At 45.6% G+C, this 20,099-nt stretch overlaps 1 protein-coding gene across 1 annotated transcript; it reads right to left on the bottom strand.

Annotated features, from left to right (window-relative positions):
* Positions 1-9,092: 9,092 nt before the first annotated feature.
* On the bottom strand, positions 9,093-19,656 carry ELP6 (elongator acetyltransferase complex subunit 6). The gene is made up of 7 exons (XM_080974276.1): positions 19,524-19,656; positions 17,979-18,057; positions 16,809-16,879; positions 15,068-15,201; positions 13,455-13,650; positions 12,010-12,156; positions 9,093-10,288 (listed from the first exon to the last, which is right to left on the bottom strand). Exons 1-7 carry the CDS (start codon positions 19,575-19,577, stop codon positions 10,160-10,162), a joined length of 810 nt encoding a protein of 269 aa, XP_080830402.1. The 5' UTR covers positions 19,578-19,656; the 3' UTR covers positions 9,093-10,159.
* Positions 19,657-20,099: the final 443 nt, after the last annotated feature.

Here is a 20,099-nt window from a genome sequence, read left to right as displayed (position 1 = left end):
TATTTAATAATAATTCTTTTCTGAATCTGATGTCTTTGTGTCAAGTCCGTTTTCATCTAACTGGTAATCTAATTTTTTGCTTTCTTTTTAATTTTTAACCTTTCTTGTATTTTTTACAGTTCTCTTTCTCTACATGTGGAGTAATTTTTTATTAAGTGAAGGAAAGCAAACAAACTTAGCAGATAATAACAGTAATTATATGAAAATGTGATAATAATATTAAAATGAGTAAAATGCTTAACGTGCTAAGATAACTCAAGGAGATTGGGGGGGGCTTTTGCCCCTTCCTTTTCTAACTATGTCTTTTAAGTCCCTAAAAAACCCTGCCCCCTTACAGGATGTCACTTCTACAGATGTGTTACTACAGACCTATGATGAAAAAGCTTCACCACCACCTGCAGCAACAACAGACACCAGAAGTTTTCAAAGTGCCCACAGCTATCTCTTTCAAAGGATATAGACTGATGGGGGAGTGGGGCTGACAAAGGGGGGAGGACTTGAATTGCAAGGACATTTTCTCACTTTTGAAACTCAAGCCTCTGTGCTCCAGGATTCAAAAGATACATACGTAAAAGATCACAATTGTGTCAAGATATGCAACTGATATTTAATTAGTTTGTTTTGTATTATGTGTTATTATGTAAGAATGTTGAAATGTGTCTGACAGTGTGATTTCCACAAAGGGGGGGGGCTATTTTTGTCTGTAATTGTTTTTATGTTTTATGTCTTATTGCTTACACACCAATGGAGAATTCTCATGCATTTTATACTTTCTAATAGCTCACACTATTGTGTAGTCCAATGTTTAGATCAATTTATAACCACATTGTTCCACCTGGCACTCTGCCAACTTTCCCTATCCATTTTAAAATGTGTTAAACCTCGTTTTGCCAAGGACAAGCTTCTGGATCCATAAAACACCAGGTACATGAAGGTGCATATGCTTTGGTTTAGCAGGAATGATCCCTTATAGAGTTAAATTGACTTATTTGGACAAAGTGCCCTTTTAAGAATGGTTTTCTTTTAACAGATTGGTTTGAAAAGTAGAGAACCATGGGGCAAGATAAATTCAAATTGGACTCAGTTTGAATTGGGCAAGTGTATCCAGGCTGCAATTAGCTTTTTGGTCCTTTAAGTGCAAGTGAGCAACTTCCCATGAGTGCAAGACCACAGCCTATAATAAAATCTCATAGAAAGGCCAAGGCCAAGGCATCTCCCTCACGAGATGCCCAAACCTGTGCCAGCTATGGTGAATGCCAGGCGACATGGTTAATTGAAAGCCCCGAGGGGATTCAACAGACAGGATGTGTTGCTGTAGCACTGTCGGTGTGAGACCACAAAAGAGCTAGCTTGACACCTGAGAAACACACAAAAATGGCGAAGGGCAAAACACCAACTGCATTTTTCAGTCATTAGTGGACCTTCCTGCTAGGTGTAAAGCATAGAACACTATTGAGTAAATGGTCTGTCCCAAAGTGTTAGAATGCCACAAGTAATTTAGTAGCAAAACACATGTGTTATTTTTATATGATATATTCATACAAAGGCATCCATTTACAACATACGATGGTATTATTTGTGGGGCAAAAATTTTTAAGAAAAATTCTAGCCCCAAAGGGGGGAATAATGTGATAGGAATTTTATGGTCTTAGATATATAGTAATGTTCATAACTGCACATACATAGATCAGCACAGGAAAGCCAACCTGGAACCATTTTGATTCCTAAACTGACCAAATCCTTTCTCTGCAAGGTTACCCCATTGTCTCTTTCCTCACAAATCCTGTCTCAAGGATATGTCTGTTTGAATAAGGTGTGAGCCTGTGACCTGGCCCAGGAAATAAGTATTTTACCACTACAAAAGAATGGCCAGGCTCCCCAGGAAATCCAATCAAGTAACCTGCTAGACAGGAGATAAACAACAACAGGAGAAAAACAATATTTAAATTTCTGTGATGTAGGGGGATGTATCTGAGGGGTGGTCTTAGGTTACACCCCTTCTGTGATGTATGCATAATGTTTCTGGGGGTGGTCCTGATCTAGAGAATGGGAATTTCAAAAGTCTTTATAAGGCCTTGCAGGCCATTGTTCTGGGTCCTCTTCCTCTCCTGCGTGTGAGGGGAGTACCCTGTTGCAACAGATCAATAAAGATCAAGCTTACTAGCTGCTTTGCTTCTCAATATTCTCTGGTTGGCCTCTGTTATTTTCTCCTACCAATAGGGAACCTATGTAAGGACTCTATATGGGCTCTTGGATACCCCATAAGGGAAAAGGGCGCATTTTTATTTACAACACGTGCTCTGGTCCAGGGGGTCATGAAGAGTCGGACACGACTAAACAATAACATGATGTAAGAGATTGTACTAGAGACAACAAACACAAATCCAGCATGATTTCAGATTAAACCTCAGAATCGTCACAACAATTTACAGCGATTTCATCTTCATTCCTTTTCCCGGATTTTTTTGTTTAAGCCAGTGAATAAACTGCCACTCTGTGTGTTACAAAGCTACTATTGTCACTCAAAAGTTAAAAAAAGAAATATGCCACGTTGTGCCTGCTTGCTTGTGTGATATATAAAGAGCAGGCTAACAGATAATGAGTGATGTCTTCCATCTATCTGCATGTGGGAACTTGTTGTAGCAGCTGCCCAAGACTACAATGGGCATCACTTGGAAGCGCAGTTCAATAAAGGCATTTCTTAAGGAAACTGGTCTGTTTGGTAAGATGTTGTTGTTGTTTAGTCGTTTAGTCGTGTCCGACTCTTCGTGACCCCCTGGACCAGAGCACGCCAGGCACTTCTGTCTTCCACTGCCTCCCGCAGTTTGGTCAGACTCATGTTTGTAGCTTCGAGAACACCGTCCAACCATCTCGTCCTCTGTCGTCCCCTTCTCCTTGTGCCCTCCATCTTTCCCAACATCAGGGTCTTTTCCAGGGAGTCTTCTCTTCTCCTGAGGTGGCCAAAGTATTGGAGCCTCAGCTTCAGGATCTGTCCTTCCAGTGAGCACTCAGGGCTAATTTCCTTAAGAATGGATGCGTTTGATCTTCTTGCAGTCCATGGGACTCTCAAGGGTCTCCTCCAGCACCATAATTCAAAAGCATCAATTCTTCGGCGATCAGCCTTCTTTCTTTGGTAAGATAACCCACTCTAAAATATACTGCTCTCAAGGATGGCTACCAAGGGGGAATTGGGTGTATTAATTAGTTGCAGGTCCCTTCTAGAGTCTATCCAGAAAAGTCAATCCCTTAGTTGACACGTACTCAATATCAAAGCAGAACTCAGATTTGGAAAAGAATAATTGTCTAAAACATCTTGATAGGCTGCTTTCCAGAGTTGGTTATGACTCAATTCCATATAACACAGTGCAAGAAAATGCTCAGGTCTACAATATAAAATAAATGTTCATAAATGTACCAGGCAAACAGATACATAAATATATAAACCCTATGTCTGAAACAGTAAAGGAAAATAATCCTGAAGCCATGTGACTCTCCCAAATAACCTCAAATATTTCTCTGCAAGGAGGAAGGAAATGGGAAAACCTCCCCATTGGCTCTTTGCTCACAAATCCTGCCTTAAGAGTGTATCTGTATAGGAATAGGGTGAGCCTGTGACCTGGATTCAGGAACTGAGTATTTACCATCACCAATGAATGGCCAGACTGCTCAAGTAATGCAATCAGTGACCATTATAAGGTACCCTGGCAAACAGGATTTCTGCTGTAGACCGCCTCTTCTGCTGTTGACCGCCTCCTTCTGTGATGTATGTGTGATGTTTCAGTGGGGTGGTCTTGGGCTCCAGGGTGGGTAAAAAGTCTATATAACAGCTTGCATACCAATGTTCTGGGTTCCTCCTACCTCCTGCATGTGGTGAGGACCCTGTTGCAACAGTTTAATAAAGATCAGGTTTACTAGCTGCCTTGCTTCTCAATATTCTCTGGTTGGCCTCTGTTATTTTCTCCTACTGATAGTGTGATAGGAATTCTGAGGTCTTAGATATATGTTAAATGTTCATAAGTGTACCAACCAAGCACGTACATAGATCAGCACAGGAAGACCAACCTGAATCCATTTTGATTCCCAAACTGACCAAATGTTTCCTCTGTAATAATAATAATAATAATAATAATTTATTATTTATACCCCGTCCATCTGGCTGGGTTTCCCCAGCCACTCTGGGTGGCTTCCAACAAAACACTAAAATACAATAACCTATTAAACATTAAAAGCATCCCTAAACAGGGCTGCCTTCAGATGTCTTCTAAAAGTTTGGTAGTTATTTTTCTCTTTGACATCTGGTGGGAGGGCATTCCACAGGGCGGGTGCAAGGTCAAAGGAAAATGCAAAAGCCTCCCCATTGTCTTTTCCTTCACAAATCCTGTCTTAAGGGCATGTCTGTGTATGAATAGGGTGTGAGCCTGTGACCTGGCTCAGGAACTAAGTATTTGTCATTACAAAAGACTGGCCAGGCTCCCCAGGGAGTCAAGTGACCGTTATTAGGTAACCTGCCAGACAGGAGAAAAACAACACACTCAGATTTCTGCTGTAGACCGCCCTTCCGTGATGTAGGTATGATGTGTCTGGGGGAGGGGGTCTTGAGTTACGCCCTTTCTGTGATGTATGTATGATGTTTCTGGGGGTGGTCTTGGACTCCAGGGCGGGCAATTTAAAATGTCTATATAAGGGCGGACACACCTGGGTTCTGGGTCCTCCTCCTTTCCTGCGTGTGAGGGGAGCACCCTGTTGCAACAGTCAGTAAAGATCAGGCTTACCAGCTGCTTTGCTTCTTAATATTCTCTGGTTGGCCTCTGTTATTTTCTCCTACCAATAGGGAACCTACGTAAGGACTCTATATGGGCTCTTGGGTACACCATAAAGGAAAGGGAGCAGTTTTTTTCTTATAACGGTAAGCATAGTAACATTTTTAAAAATATACTTTAAACTGAGTGCAGTCTGCTCTTGCATTAATTGTTGGCTGCCTGCATTCTGCAAGCTGCTGGGTTTTGCTATAAGCAGAATCTGCTGCTGTTCACGTGCCAATAGAGCCTGAGGTTGCAGGTTGCACAAGGCCAGCGATGCATTCATCCTCTTTAGGGAAGAGAAAACAAATCTAATCTCTCCATCCCTGTTTCAAAGGAAGAGGCACCAAACTGCCTCTTCCTTCCACCAATTCGTATGACTGCCTTTTTTCTTCTTTTTTTACAGAATTAGATAAATCAAAGGTGAGGCGTGTTATATATCAAAAGTAATAATGACCGGGAGAAAAAAAGTATGGTGAATCAACAGATTCCAATTTGTCGTAAAGAATTTCTTCTACCTGGAACGGTCTCTTCTCTGAAACCTCAACCCTAGTTCTAGGCAGGGCTAAGCACAGCTACCAATGGCCCTCTTCTCCATAAATCTGTTCCTCTTTTAAAGCCATCCAAACAATTTAAAATACAGGTTAAAATGCAATTTAAAATGCAGCCTCATTTTAAAAGTAGCCCATGGATCAAAATCATAAGGGAAGGGGAACATAAGGGTCAGACCGAGTCCAAACCAAAGGCCAGGCGGAACAGCTCTGTCTTGCAGGCCCTGCGGAAAGATGTCAAGTCCCGCAGGGCCCTAGTCTCTTGTGACAGAGCGTTCCATCAGATCGGGGCCAGTACTGAAAAGGCCCTGGGCCCTAGTTGAGACCAAACTAACCACCTTGCGACTTGGGACCTCCAAAGTGTTGTCATTTGTGGACTTTAAGGTCCTCCGCGGGGCATACCAGGAGAAGCTGTCCCGTAGGTACGTCATACACTTCACACCCAGCTTCTCCTAGGTTTAGCTGTCTGACAATAACAGGTGGGGCTGAAGCCCTGTAGCAACTCTGAGTGTACACATCATTCCTGTCTTCCCACACTTCATTACTGAAGATGTGGGAGGTCATCAATCACAGCTGTCAATATACAGAGCACCCACGTTTCCTTTCCTGCAGCAGGTCAGAGACAGAATGTCAACACCGGGTGTCAAATTATGGAATAATAATATTTATACCCTGCCCATCTGGCTGTGTTTCCCCAGCCACTCTGGGTGGCTTACAACATATCTAAAAACATCAGTCCTTAAAAACTTCCCCAAACAAGGCTGGCTTCAGATGTCTTCTAAAAGTCAGATAGTTGTTTATTTCCTTGACATCTGATGGGAGGGCCTTCCACAGGGCGGGCGCCACTACCAAGAAGGCCCTATATCTGGTTCCCTGCAGCTTCACTTTTCACAGGGAGGGAACCTTCAGGAGGCTCTCAGAAGAAGACCTCAGTGTCCGGGCAGAACAATGGGGATGGAGACACTCCATCAGGTACACTGGGCCGAGGCTGTTTAGGGCTTGAAAGGTCAGCACCAACACTTTGAATTCTGCTCAGAAATGTACTGGGAGCCAGTGAAGATCCTTTAGGACCAGTGTTATATGGTCCCGGCGGCCACTCCCAGGCACCAGTCTAGCTGCCGCATTCTGGATTAGCTGGTTTCTGAGTCACCTTCAAATGTAAGCCCCTGTAGAGCGCATTGCAGTAGTCCAAGCAGGAGATAATCAGAGCATGCACCACTCCGGCGAGACAGTCTGTGGGCAGGTAGGGTCTCAGCCTGCGTACCAGATGGAGTTGGTAAACAGCTGCCCTGGACACAGAATTGACCTGCACCTCCATGGACAGCTTTGAGTCCAAAATGACTCCCAGGCTGCACACCTGGTCTTTCAGGGGTACGGTTACCCCGTTCAGGACCAGGGAGTCCAACACATCCACCCGCCCACTGTCCCCCAAGAACAGTACTTCTGTCTTTGTCAGGATTAAACCTCAATCCAGCCACCAACTGTATCCAGACACTCACACAGGACCTTCACTGCCCTCACTGGTTCTGATTTGAAGGAGAGGTAGAGCTGGGTATCATCTGCATATTGGCGGGCACCCAGCCTAAAGCCCCTGATGATCTCTCCCAGCAGCTTCATGAAGATGTTAAAAAGCTTGGGGGAGAGGACAGAGCCCTGAGGCACCCCACAAATGAGAGCCAAGGGGTCTGAACACTCACCCCCAACACCTCTTTCTGGACACAGCCTGGGAGGAACTCTGTACTTGGCCCTTGGGAGACTCTCAAGCTGGGCTCCACATCCCCAAGCGAGACCCCTCACTGGTCCTGCTTCGAGTCCTCTAGTGCTTCTGTATGGTGATAACCGTTGGGACGTGGGTGGCGCTGTGGGTTAAACCACAGAGCCTAGGACTTGCCGATCAGAAGGTCGGCGGTTCGAATCTCCGCGACGGGGTGAGCTCCCGTTGCTCGGTCCCAGCTCCTGCCAACCTAGCAGTTCGAAAGCACGTCAAAGTGCAAGTAGATAAATAGGTACTGCTCCGGCAGGAAGGTAAACGGTGTTTCCGTGCGCTGCTCTGGTTCGCCAGAAGTGGCTTAGTCATGCTGGCCACATGACCCGGAAGCTGTACGCCGGCTCCCTCGGCCAGTAAAGTGAGATGAGCGCCACAACCCCAGAGTCGGCCACGACTGGACCTAATGGTCAGGGGTCCCTTTACCTTTATGGTGATAACCATAAAATTGTAGAGTTGGAAGGGATACCAAGGGTCTTGACCAAAGATTATTCATGTATGCCACGATTGCTGCTAGAATCTTGATAGCCCCAAAATGGAAAACACAGGAATTACCAACCGTGAAGGAGTGGCAGACGGAGATGGTCGAATATGCGGAATTAGCAAAGCTGACCTAGAAGGATCCGCAATCAGGAGGAAACAAAGTTTCAAAAGGAATGGAGTAAATTTATGGAGTATATAAGTGAGAACTGTAGAAAACTGAAGATGTTAGCAGGGCTGAAATAAATCTTATGACATGGACTAGATATTACCAAGGAACTGTGGATTAGAGACTGGAATAAGAAAACCTGCTGAAGGGAGGGAGGGAAGTCAATGCTCGGTAGAGCGGAAATAATAATAATAATGATAATAATTTATTATTTATACCCCACCCATCCGGCTGGGCCTCCCCAGCCACTCTGGGCGGCCTCCAACAAAACACCAAAATACAATAACCTATTAAACATCAGAAGCTTCCCTAAACAGGGCTGCCTTCAGATGTCTTCTAAAAGTTTGGTAGTTATTTTTCGCTTTGACATCTGGTGTGAGGGCGTTCCACAGGGCAGGCGCCACCACCGAGAAGGCCCTCTGCCTGGTTCCCTGTAACTTGGCTTCTCACAGCAAGGGAACCGCCAGAAGGCCCTCGGAGCTGGACCTCAGTGTCCGGGCAGAACGATGGAGGTGGAGACGCTCCTTCAGGTATACTGGACCGAGGCCAAAAGAAAGATAGATGTAAAAGGATATGAAATATCAGTGTATTTTGTTTGTATGTATGAAATGAAAACCTAATAAAAAGTATATTAAAAAAAAGGAAGGGATACCAAGGGTCATCTAGTCCAACCCCCTGCAATACAATGCCTCTTGCTTGGATGGAGTGTGACTCTTACCTCTTATTCTCTTATTCTCTCTCTCTCTCTGTACCTCTGGCAGCTGGCTTTACACAGCTGGAATGGAGCCTCCTTTGCAAAGGCAACAGTCACACCCATTCCACTTTGCCTCTGATGCCGCTCCCCTCTGGATTATGGCCCCCAGAAAATGGCTCACAAGGGAATGTCGTCCTCAGCTTTCAAATGGTCCCCTGCTCCTGCTTCAGCACAACCAGAGCCCACTTATCAGTATTTTTTAATCAGCTTCAGCTTCACTCTCTGCCTCCCAGGACCCAGAAGACAGGCACATTAAGGAGATCTGGGGCTGCCCTATTTGCTCCACTTGGCAGAGATATTTAACTTAACGCTCCTCGCCGAAGGAAACACAGCAATCTGCCACCAGTGATTGATAGTCGGGGCAGGGATGTCTCCACCTTCCTGTCTTTTGAGATGGATTCCTGGAGAAAAGGTCACTGCTGACTGGAGAGAGTTATTAAGCCCTGTCCCTATAAATGGGGAAATTAAGGAGATTAGAGCTGTTAGGACAGCAGCATCCCAACATTGCAAAATTGCAAATCCAAACTAAATAGGAGAGAATAGGTTTGGATCAAACAAGCATGAAATCTGCAACTGGTCTTGAATTGCGTGTTTATTCAGCTGTCAAAACCCCCGCTGGTTTAAGGCCAGAGGTTAAGGCTGTCTCACAATTCCGCTGGGTTAAGGTGGAGGCCTTAACAGACACGCCCCACAATCAGAAACGATGTTGGGCAATGTCAGAGATTCCCCGTGCTTTCAGGCCCAAATCCAGATGAGGAGAATGGAGTGCCTGGGATGAGCAGAGGTGTCCCTTGTTGTGCTGGTCCTGTCTTTCTTAAGCCAGGGGTTGGGAACTGCCAGCCACATTGGGCCCCTGCAAGGCTCCTAATGCAGCCTGCAAGGCTGTTCCCCCAAACTTCTGTTTTCCCCGACTACTGATGTGACGTCAAGTACAGGTCAGGTTACAGTGACTTGGTCGCATGACCAAGTTACCCATGGGGAAATTGATGGTGATCCTTGCAGAAAGTCACTTTGAGCTCCCTGCCTTAACCACAAGGGGTATTCTGGTGCCCCTTTAATCAGACTGTGCGGCTTGGCTCACTTCCCTGAGTTATCTCATCTGCACGCAAGTCATTTCCTGCCTTCCGTCCGTAGCATACTTGAAGGCTGGGTTGTGTTGGTATCTTGGGCAACCTGACAGCCTGCGAAGATGGGCACAGCACCTGTACACAACTGAACACGGAGCGTTTTCAGTCGCCTGGGCCTCCTGACCTGCCTTGCTGTCTTTTGACACCCGCTCGAGAACCGGCGAACCTCCCGAGACCACCTGGCACAACACCAAGGCTGGCTGGAGTTTTTTTTAGTGACAGGCCCCGAACTACTGGTTACAGTCTTTTCCTTGTTTTTGACATTGTCCGCAGAGCAGCTCAGAACAAATTCAAGATCAGACAGAGGACTGCAGTGGTGGTGGGAAGCCAGTGCCCTGCTCTGCCCCGGATCAAACCCCAACAGAACACCACAGTGACTGAACCGTCACTGCAAAAGCCACCTCTGCATGGGAGGATCCTTCTGTCCCTCTCTCGATGCCTCGAGATCTTCCTGAGGACAGAGCCACTCCTTCTCCATCGCCCCTGAACCAAGCTTCCCCCAACCCTCAGAAAGTCACAGCACAGCCGCCGACATCCCGCGAGCAAAAAACACGACGTTCCTGTCCTGGATCTTGTACTGGTAAATGCGCAAGAGGTCCCGCTCCGCTTTCCTCTCCCACGAGCTCCGTTGGATGATCGATAACTGGAGCAAAGAAATGAAAAATTGGGGGGCGGGGGAGAGAGGGCGTTTATTTATTTATTTTTATATACAGTGGTACCTCGGGTTACATATGCTTCAGGTTACATACGCTTCAGGTTACAGACTCGGCTAACCCAGAAATAGTACCTCAGGTTAAGAACTTTGCTTCAGGATGAGAACAGAAATCGGTGGCAGCGGGAGGCCCCATTAGCTAAAGTGGTGCTTCAGGTTCAGAACAGTCCTCCAGAATGAATTAAGTTCTTAACCCAAGGTACCACTATATTAAAAAATGTTTTTCTGCTAGATCACTAAACATACAGGTGAAACTCGAAAAATTAGAATATCGTGGAAAAGTTCATTTATTTCAGTAATTCAACATAAAAGGTGAAACTAATATATGAGATAGACTCATGACACGCAAAGCGAGATATGTCAAGCCTTTATCTGTTATCATAGCGATGATCATGGCATACAGCTGACGAAAACCCAAATGAAAACTTAATGATGGCTTTCTGCACAACTGTCAGGTCAGCAGCCTTCCCCATGATTGTGCTTCCTACTGAACCAGACTGAGAGACCATTTAAAGGCTCAGGAACCCATTGCAGGTGTTATGGATTGAATAGCTACTGCACCTTTTCACAATATTCAAATTTTATGAGATTGTTAATCTGGGGTTTTCATCAGCTGTACCATGCCATGATCATCACAATTAATAAAATACTAATAATAAAACATAATGATAATAATGGTAAGATCCTAAGCGAGAAATCCGGATGACGACACTGATGTCATTCAGATGGCAGCTCTCAGTCTCATTGCTCTCTCGATAAATTTAGCAACCTTCTTTGTTGTCGAGCTGTTCTGGTCAGCTGGGAGTGAAAACAATTTGGCTTCACAAGAGCGGCCCGGGGTGGCAGATAGGAGTGGCGTGATGGTCTCGTCCCTGAGACCTTTATATAGGGAACAAGACAGGAGAACGTGTGACACAGTCTCTACGTAGCCAGCTCCACAGGGGCAGAGCCGGTTCTCGAATGAAATTTTTTGATATCTACCTTCAAGAACAGCTGAGGGTAACATATTTAGTCTGGCCAATGTAAAGGCCCGTCTGAGTTTTGGAATAGTTAAGGTAGACATTATTATTAGTATTTTATTATCTCTGCCAAGTTTTAAGTACTGAGAGTATTAACTTATCTGCATCTGGTTATTATTATCTCTCTCCCTGCCCTGACCATTTATATTCATAATCTTTCAATTTGGTTGGTCTATTTACTTAACCGACCTGGTTAATATACCAGAGAAAAGGCCGCCGCCCATGGGACAGAGGATCATTGATGAATGATAATCCATCTTTTACCTAGGGTTTTAATAAGCCATAAGATTATATGGTAACTATATTTGTAATGTACTTTTGTCGGTGTTTGTCCTTTGATGCTATGGCCTGTTGGCTACGCAAATAAAGTCTTTGTTTGTTTTGTTTGATCATCACAATTATAACAAATAAAGGCCTGACATATCTCTGGACCTAATGGTCAGGGGTCCCTTTACCTTTTACACTAATAGTAACACCTGGAACTTCTCCTGGTAGCAAATCAGCAACCAGAAGTGAATCAAAACATAGATGAGCTCATTGCTGCAACAACTACCAATTAATCGTGAGGTTATCTTGACGATGAAGGTGGTGTTTGCAGGCCTTTCACCTTCATATTTGCTTCAACACACTCACCTGCCCATGAACATCCTTGCAGTAGCCAGTCGCCAGTCCTTCTGCCCACAGGATCCGATTGCTCTGGTGACGGACAGCCTTCACAAGCAGCTCGTTCTCCTCATCCTCCGAGTCGGCGCTGCTGTGTAGCATCACAACCAAGTTCCCCTGAGAGCCAGGAAGCACCACAACAGTTTCAGCTCCAATTTTAGATCAGGAGGCGCCGATAAGACACCAGCCCCAGTCTCCTAACTATGTAGTATCTGCACCAAGCTGAATTTTGAATTTTTGAAGCTAAGAGGCAGATTACTATTCTATTTATATATACCCCACCTTTCCCCCCAGACCAGGACTCAAGGCAGCTACAGTGGTACCTCGGGTTAAGAACTTAATTCGTTCTGGAGGTGCGTTCTTAACATGAAACTGTTCTTAACCTGAGGTACCACTTTAGCTAATGGGGCCTCCTGCAAATTAAAACAACACAGGTAAAATTTTAAAAAGCTAAATATACGTCCTCTTCAGGCTCCGGAGAGGGTCTCCTCGTGAGTCACGAAGGCTCTCCAGCTCTCTCCCACCATTCCTGGGTATGAATGAAATTATTTATAGTGGTACCTCAGTTTACGAACGTAATCCGTTCCGGAAGTCTGTTCTTAAACCAAAACCCTTCTTAAACTGAGGCGCGCGTTCCCTAATGAGTGCCCTTCCACCGTTCAGATTGTGTTCTTAGACCAAGGTAAAGTTCTCAAAAAAAAAAAAAAAAAAAGGTAAAGGTAAAGGACCCCAGATAGGTAAGTCCAGTCGCAGGCGACTCTGGGGTTGCACGCTCATCTCACTCTATAGGCCAAGGGAGCCGGCGTTTGTCTGCAGACGGTTTTTCTGGGTCATGTAGCCAGCATGGCTAAGCCGCTTCTGGCACAAAGGAACAACAAAACCAAAAGAGTGCATGGAGATGCCGTTTACCTTCCCACCACAGCTGTACCTGTTTATCTACTTGCACTGGCATGCTTTCAAACTGCTTAGTTGGCAGGAGCAGGGGCTGAGCAACGGAAACTCATCCCATCACAGGGATTCGAACTGCCGACCTTCTGATTGGCAAGCCCAAGAGGCTCAGTGGTTTAGACTACAGTGCCACCCGCGTCCCAAAAACTGGGACACTATTTCCGGTTTTGCGGAGTTCGTAAACTGAATACTTCGTCAACAGGACTGTCCTTAAACTGAGGTACCACTGTATTCATCTACTTCCTGGCGCCGCCCATGTACGTGGCTGCACACAAGGAGAACATGCGAAAGGGCTTGGTGGTGCCTGCATTAAGCACTTTGGAAACAGTTCTTGAAAGCCCAAGAAAGGGCTGTAAAAGGAACAGGATTTCCTTCCAAGCCCTGCCTACGCTGGAGTGACAACGGCCACTCGTTTCAGGGCAGGCACCTGTCAAAAGGGAAAGCAACCTGCGCAGCAATCATGGTACCTTAAGTTGAGTGTTCACAGTGACTCTGCAATAATGGATGAAGTCGAGAATGTCCGTCAGTCTCACACCCAGGCCCAGCAAGATGCCAAGGTTGTCCACAAGCAGAACAGGGCATTTCCACGAGTCTCTGCCAGAGGCAGGGCTCAGCGCACTCCGGACAAACTCATAAAGGGCTTTCAGGTTTGAGCCATCACCACTGCCAGGGACAGACGGAGGAGAGGAGAGGTCTAAGTCCCTGGAAGATCACATCTACAACATCCACAACATCCCACCGCAAGCAAGAGACATTACCTCCAAACACATACCTATGTAACAGGTGCCAGGAAACAACTTCTCCCCACTCAATGAAATATACTATCAAAGGCTTAGCTGCAATCCGGTTTTTTTCCCTTTTCTTTGGCAACAGTTATTTATTGGTTTTCACATATTACATTACAATACAAATGTACCAAAGCCAACACATTTCCTCCCCATCCCCCCATACATTTACATTTATATTTCCTCAATCCATCATATTATTCTTTTCTCCTTCCTCCCACTTCCCTCCACCCCCACTCGATTTCCTCCACATTATACAATTTTTTAGCAGACAAAGATACCTTACTCAGCGAAGTTCTGCCTGACTCCTTCCCTTCCCCAGGGCTACAACTGTTTTGCACAAAGATACGGCAACTCTGGCTTTCAAAGGATCTCCTGGGCGCTGTGGCTTTCCCAGTCGCCAAGACCATGTTGAAAACTAGGCTGTGGGACATAGATCGCCAGGAACTAATCTCAGCTGTGGAAAAAACATGCTCCCCTCTTTATTTTCGACTCTCTTGGGCGCAGGAATTTAACCTTAATTATTTACAATTTTTGTTTAATCTGCAAGGAAGAAGGGCCTTCTTGCTGGCTAGGTTCAATTCTAATCCTTCTAACCTCCTTTGCGGTAGGTTTGCGGGTTTGGCAGAAGGAGATAGGCTCTGCCCATGCGATGCCCACCTGGTGGAAACTCCAGCTCACACGGCCCTTAAATGTAATGTGTATGATGATCTCTGCCAGCAATTTTTAGACCACCTATGCATTCCAACATGGGAACCAGAGACGGAGGTCATGCGCTTCTCATTACAAGGGAGAGACCAGGAGCTCACCAAGACAGTAGCTAAGTTCCTCTATCTGATTTTTTGTTACCAAAGTATGCTACAGGATCCTGCCCTTGATGGAAACCCACAGAGATGAGGCGGATTGCTCTTCTGCCCTTTGGCGAGTGACTGTGCCGTTGGGGTGGCAACAGATCGCACTGGCCTATCCATTCAGAATGTATTCTGAATGTTCTTATGTGATTCCAATAAAGGTTACTTGACTTGGCATTATAAAATTTACAATAATCTTTGCGTTCTACAGTCTTCTCAAATCATCTATATTTTCTTATTATCTTTCCTTACTAATTTTTCTTCCATCCAGTACTTCGCATTTAATCTAGGCATATTAGCATTATCTTTTTTTGAGCAATATTTTGACATATATTCATCAAAACATTTCCACTCCTTTTTTTAAGGCGTTAGGCTGCAATCCTAACCCTACTTCAGTCGGACTTACTTCTGAGTAGATCTGGTTAGGGCAGCGATGCAAGTTACCTGAGGAACTGGAAAGGGCTGGCTTCACCCGTCTGTTCTTGCCGCTGCTGGCCAAACAATATGTCGTTTGAAGTTTTCAGCCCTTCCAAGAACACAAGCTGGCCTCGTTCTTTGGCCGCAGCCAAGCTGACTCCCTGAAAAGTAACATTTGCAGGTGGAGAAATGCAAGCATTGCAATTTTGCAAACGGACGCCAGGCACATTTGAACATCTCTCCTGCAGGTTTTTGGCTAGGGCAGCCTGCCTGCCAAAAGCAACAAGCAGGAACATTCACCATCTCCCGTTCCACGTGGAAGCTGGCCCAGGAGTCCCTCACAACCCAGTTTCAAATCCTCTGCATTGTTTATCAACGCAGACAGCTATGGAAATCCTTGGGAGAGACAGCACACACACAATCGCCCTCGATTGTGAGAAACCTCTGCACCAGTTCCTGTTTGTTGAAGAGTCACCAGAAACAGGATGTTGGAGTAGACGGGCACCCTCTGGCCTGATCCAGCCGCCAGGCTCTTTCTTATGTACTTAATTTATTTGGTCATAAATTATACCAAAATGAAGGAAATAGTCCTTCCTGATAAGAAGCGTCTTCATAGATGGTGCTTAGTTGGAGACACGACTGAGCAATGCTCTAGCTGACTGCTTCCCAAAGTGGGTGGTACCTGCCCTGCAGGGGGCAGGGGGATTACTTAAGGGTGTGCTAAGAGGCAAGGGGGGACGTGGGTGGCACTGTGGGTTAAACCACAGAGCCTAGGACTTGCCGATCAGAAGGTCGGCGGTTCGAATCCCCGCAACGGGGTGAGCTCCCGTTGCTCAGTCCCTGCTCCTGCCAACCTAGCAGTTCGAAAGCACGTCAAAGTGCAAGTAGATAAATAGGTACCGCTCCGGCGGGAAGGTAAATGGCGTTTCCGTGTGCTGCTCTGGTTTGCCAGAAGCGGCTTAGTCATGCTGGCCACATGACCCAGAAGCTGTACGCCGGATCCCTCGGCCAATAAAGCGAGGTGAGTGCCACAACCCCAGAGTCGGCCACAACTGGACCTAATGGTCAGGGGTCCCTTTATCTTTAAGAGGCAAGGGGGGGCTGGAGGTGGTCTTCTCCAAGCACATTGATCGCTTTTCTATGATTGACCAGCTTAAGGTCTCAAGCAAAACACCTTCCACACTCTGCATTTCAAGTTCCGCTGCTCTTATCACTATTTCTTTAGGTCACGTTCATTTGTAACGATTCTGAGTTGTCACAAGATAGCCTATTATGGGAAACAGCTATTGATTTTCTCCTAAATCCTTAACCGTACATCTGTGGTAGTTGAAGGTTTGTGTGTGTTTGTTAAGCAGTTGCACAGAAATACATTGTGCTATAAAGCCCCTTATGTTTCTGTTAGTCAGAATGCATGAAAATGCTTTTCATGCAATCCTATTTGCTGAACTTAATTGTGTTATCGTCTTTAGTGGGTTGTGTAAACTGCTATTTTATAGGGTAGGGGCCAGTGGGGATGAGTTTATGGAACCAAGGGGTTAGCAGCCTGCAAAAGTTTGAGAGCCGCTGGATTAAGATGCTGATGATGAAGCAGCCTTGGTATTAATTTTAATTCTGTATATGGCTGGTAATTGTGAGCAGGAGAGCTGCTGCGCTTCCTTAACAGTTTCCCTTTTGGCCCCCCTCGGCCTGATCCAATAGCCAGGTAGATCATCCCTGGAGGCCTGGACTGAGATGTTTTAATTAATACAATAAAATCAGCCTCGCTTACCAGCTTTTGGGCCACTATGTTGTAGTGGCTGAAGGATTGCAGAAGAGCCACGAAACAGACTTTACAGCCAGCTGGAAAGACAAAAAGGACACAAATTGTTTTGCTGGCAATTACAACACAAAATCGGCAGGAAACAAACTGTTGCTCTGAAAAGGCCCTTTCCCATTGTCATTTTTGTCATCACCTTTCAAGGCTTTCCCATCCTGCTGGGAAATGACAAAACCAGATTCACTGCCGATTCATTGCGTCTTTTGACTTTATTGCCCAAATGGACAGTGGAAGGAAGGCAAAGGACTCTCCTTCACTGGAGGTCTTGAAACAGATGTCAGATGGCCATCTGTCAGGGATTCTCTAGTTGTGGTTCCTACATTGCAGAGGGTTGGACTAGATGACCCTCGGGGGTCCCTTCCAACTTGACAATTCTGTGATGATTCTATCTGAAGTTAGGTGGGTTCCAACTAGTGACACAGCCTTCTCAGATGGAGCACTGCATTTGCTAGGAGGTGCTTCTCACACGAACTGCACAGCTTTCTGGTAGAGGGAAAAGACTATATATATATATATATATATATATTCAGTCCTTCCAGCACAAAACATAAACAGGCTGACTGCAGAGATTTCATCCACTCTGCTGAATCCTCCAGGCCGCTGCTCTGCTTTGTGTTTATTTTCATTTACCGTATTTTTTGCTCTATAAGACTCACTTTTCCCCTCCTAAAAAGTAATGGGAAATGTGTGTGCATCTTATGGAGCAAATGCAGGCCGCGCAGCTATCCCAGAAGCCAGAACAGCAAGAGGGATCGCTGCTTTCACTGCGCAGCAATCCCTCTTGCTGTTCTGGCTTCTGAGATTCAGAATATTTTTTTCCTTGTTTTCCTCCTCCAAAAACTAGGTGTGTCTTGTGGTCTGGTGCGTCTTATAGAGCGAAAAATACGGTAATTTTTACATTCACAGGTCTATCTTGTTGACGGTTTTATTCCACCATTTACAAAACTATATAAAAGAGCACATTTCAGAATTCTCCCCCTCAAACAGGTGTACAGATTACATACACACATGCTACTGTTCTTCTAAAGACGTTTGCATCCCATTTTGCCAATGTTTGGTTTTATGTAAGAAATATGGGGTGGTTGTTTTTTTTTAAATCACCAGATTGATTTTGCTGCATACCTTTCAAATAAAAGGAAAGGAAATGGTGAAGCAAGAAGCTGGCATCTGTCTTGTCAGAACACAGCAAGGTCAGCTTGCCCTGGAAAACAAAAAAATAGGGAGAGTATAAAAATGAAATGATCACATGAGTCAACAGTGTGATGCAGCAGCAAAAAAACCTAACGCAATTCTAGGCTGCATCAACAGAGGTCTAGAGTTCAGAACAAGGGAAATAACAGTATCGCTCTATTCTGCCTTGGCTGGACACCACTTGGAGTCCTGTATCCAGTTCTGGGCTGCCCTATTTCAAAAGAATATTGACATGCTGGAACATGTGCAGAGGACGACGATCAAGATGACCATGGGTCTGGAAACCAAGAATTATGACCTCACTGGGTCACGGCGGAGATTAAATGAGGGTGGGAAGAGAACTGCCTATACCACCTTGAGCTCCTTGGAGGGGAAAAAATATGGGTGTGTATATATGTAGATATATATACAGTGCTACCTCGGGTTAAGTACTTAATTCGTTCTGGAGGCCCGTTCTTAACCTGAAACTGTTCTTAACCTGAAGCACCACTTTAGCTAATGGGGCCTCCTGCTGCTACCGCGCCGCGGGAACACGATTTCTGTTCTCATCCTGAAGCAAAGTTCTTAACCCGAGGTAATATTTCTGGGTTAGAGGAGTCTGTAACCTGATGCGTATGTAACCTGAAGCGTCTGTAACCCGAGGTACCACTGTAGTTCTAACTACATCAATGTTTAATTGTTTTTAATGGTTATTTTTCTCTGTGTTTCTAGCTGTTTTTTATCCATAAGCCACCTTGAGTCCCTTTCATGGGAAAAAGTCGAAGAACAAATAAATATATAATAATAGTAGTAGTAATAATGTTAATATCAATGCAGTATACAAATTTAACTAATATTAACAAGAATAGATAGAAATCAGGGATGAAAAACAATAATTTTATATATTGCGTGCCTCTGTTTCTAATTCGACCCTGTTACACGGTTTTGTATGTATTGTGGTATTTTATGCATTGTGACTTGCCACTATTTTTCTTGATTATACTTTAGTAATGATTATAATTGTGAATTTCACTTTAATAATTATTTGCTGATATTCTGGGAGCTGGTTTTGTAGTGTACTATTATATTCAAAGGCATTATTCAATGTTACCTTATTTGATATGTCACCTATTTCAAAGTTACGTTTTTATGATGACTTTTTTGTATTTAATCAGATTGCTATAAGGTGTGGGGAAGACTGCTCTCTTATTTTGCTGTTTCTTTATCTTGTAATCCACCTTGTGCACAGTAATATAGAAAAGCGATAGATACATTAGAATTGAAGCACCTGGAAGTCTCCAGGGCTCCAGAAAGAGGCTTCACTTTAGGGGGGAAAGGCCTGCAAGGCCAAGGGGGGAATGACTACAAATCCCAGCATGCTTCGCTCCCACACCATGCACGCGCGTTGCATCCTGGGATCCAGAGCCCCACACAACCCACCAGCCCTCCGCCCACCGCTCCACGGAGGCCGGAGACTTCCAGGCGGCGGCCCCTCACCTGCTCCGGCTTCTCGACGGAGGCTCCGAGCAGCTCGTTCAGCTGTGCGAACATCGCGTCGCTCTCTTTCTCGCTCTCTCTTCAGTACGGCGTCCGCCGAGGGTCGAAAGAGGCGCCGCTGCTTCGCGAGGCCTGCAGGGCCGCCGCAGTACGCATGCGCTTGTCGGCCTCCGCCGCCCTCTGCCGTCAACTTGTCAAAAGAGGCGCGTTGCGCATGCGCCCCTGGGTCTCGGCTCCGCTCTCGCTGCCGCCGCCCTCTGCAGTCCGCTTGAAAGCGGCGCGGGCGGGCGCGAGGTCGCAGAATGGAGCGGGCGGGCAGGAAATTGATCCACTCGCAACGCTGACAGCTGAATGCTAGTAGATAAAAGAATTGTCATGGATAGAATCACAGCGTTGGAAGGGACCCCCAGGGGTCATCTAGCCCAACCCGCTGCAATGCCTAGATATTTGCAGGCGGTCTTCCCTATGAGCTGTTAGAAGGCGATGATAGATGCATGTTTTTTGCAGTACTGTATGGGGAAATACTGTAAGGGACACGGGTGGCGCTGTGGGTTAAACCACAGAGCCTAGGACTTG

The sequence above is a fragment of the Podarcis pityusensis genome (genome assembly GCF_964106645.2).
Source record: "Podarcis pityusensis genome assembly, chromosome: 12".
Taxonomy (NCBI): Eukaryota; Metazoa; Chordata; class Lepidosauria; order Squamata; family Lacertidae; genus Podarcis; species Podarcis pityusensis.
The sequence above is the reverse complement of the archived record's forward strand: the minus strand, read 5'-3'. Positions and strand labels throughout refer to the sequence as shown.

What these genes read in the sequence shown, in the direction of transcription:
- ELP6 (XM_080974276.1), bottom strand. Translation starts at nt 19,577, where the DNA reads ATGTTCGCACAGCTGAACGAGCTGCTCGGAGCCTCCGTCGAGAAGCCG. An exon ending in ACATAGTGGCCCAAAAGCTG is followed by an intron (nt 15,202 to 16,808) that starts GTAAGCGAGGCT and finishes GTTACTTTTCAG; the next exon opens with GGAGTCAGCTTGGCTGCGGC. An exon ending in AGCCCTTTCCAGTTCCTCAG is followed by an intron (nt 13,651 to 15,067) that starts GTAACTTGCATC and finishes TGTCCCTGGCAG; the next exon opens with TGGTGATGGCTCAAACCTGA.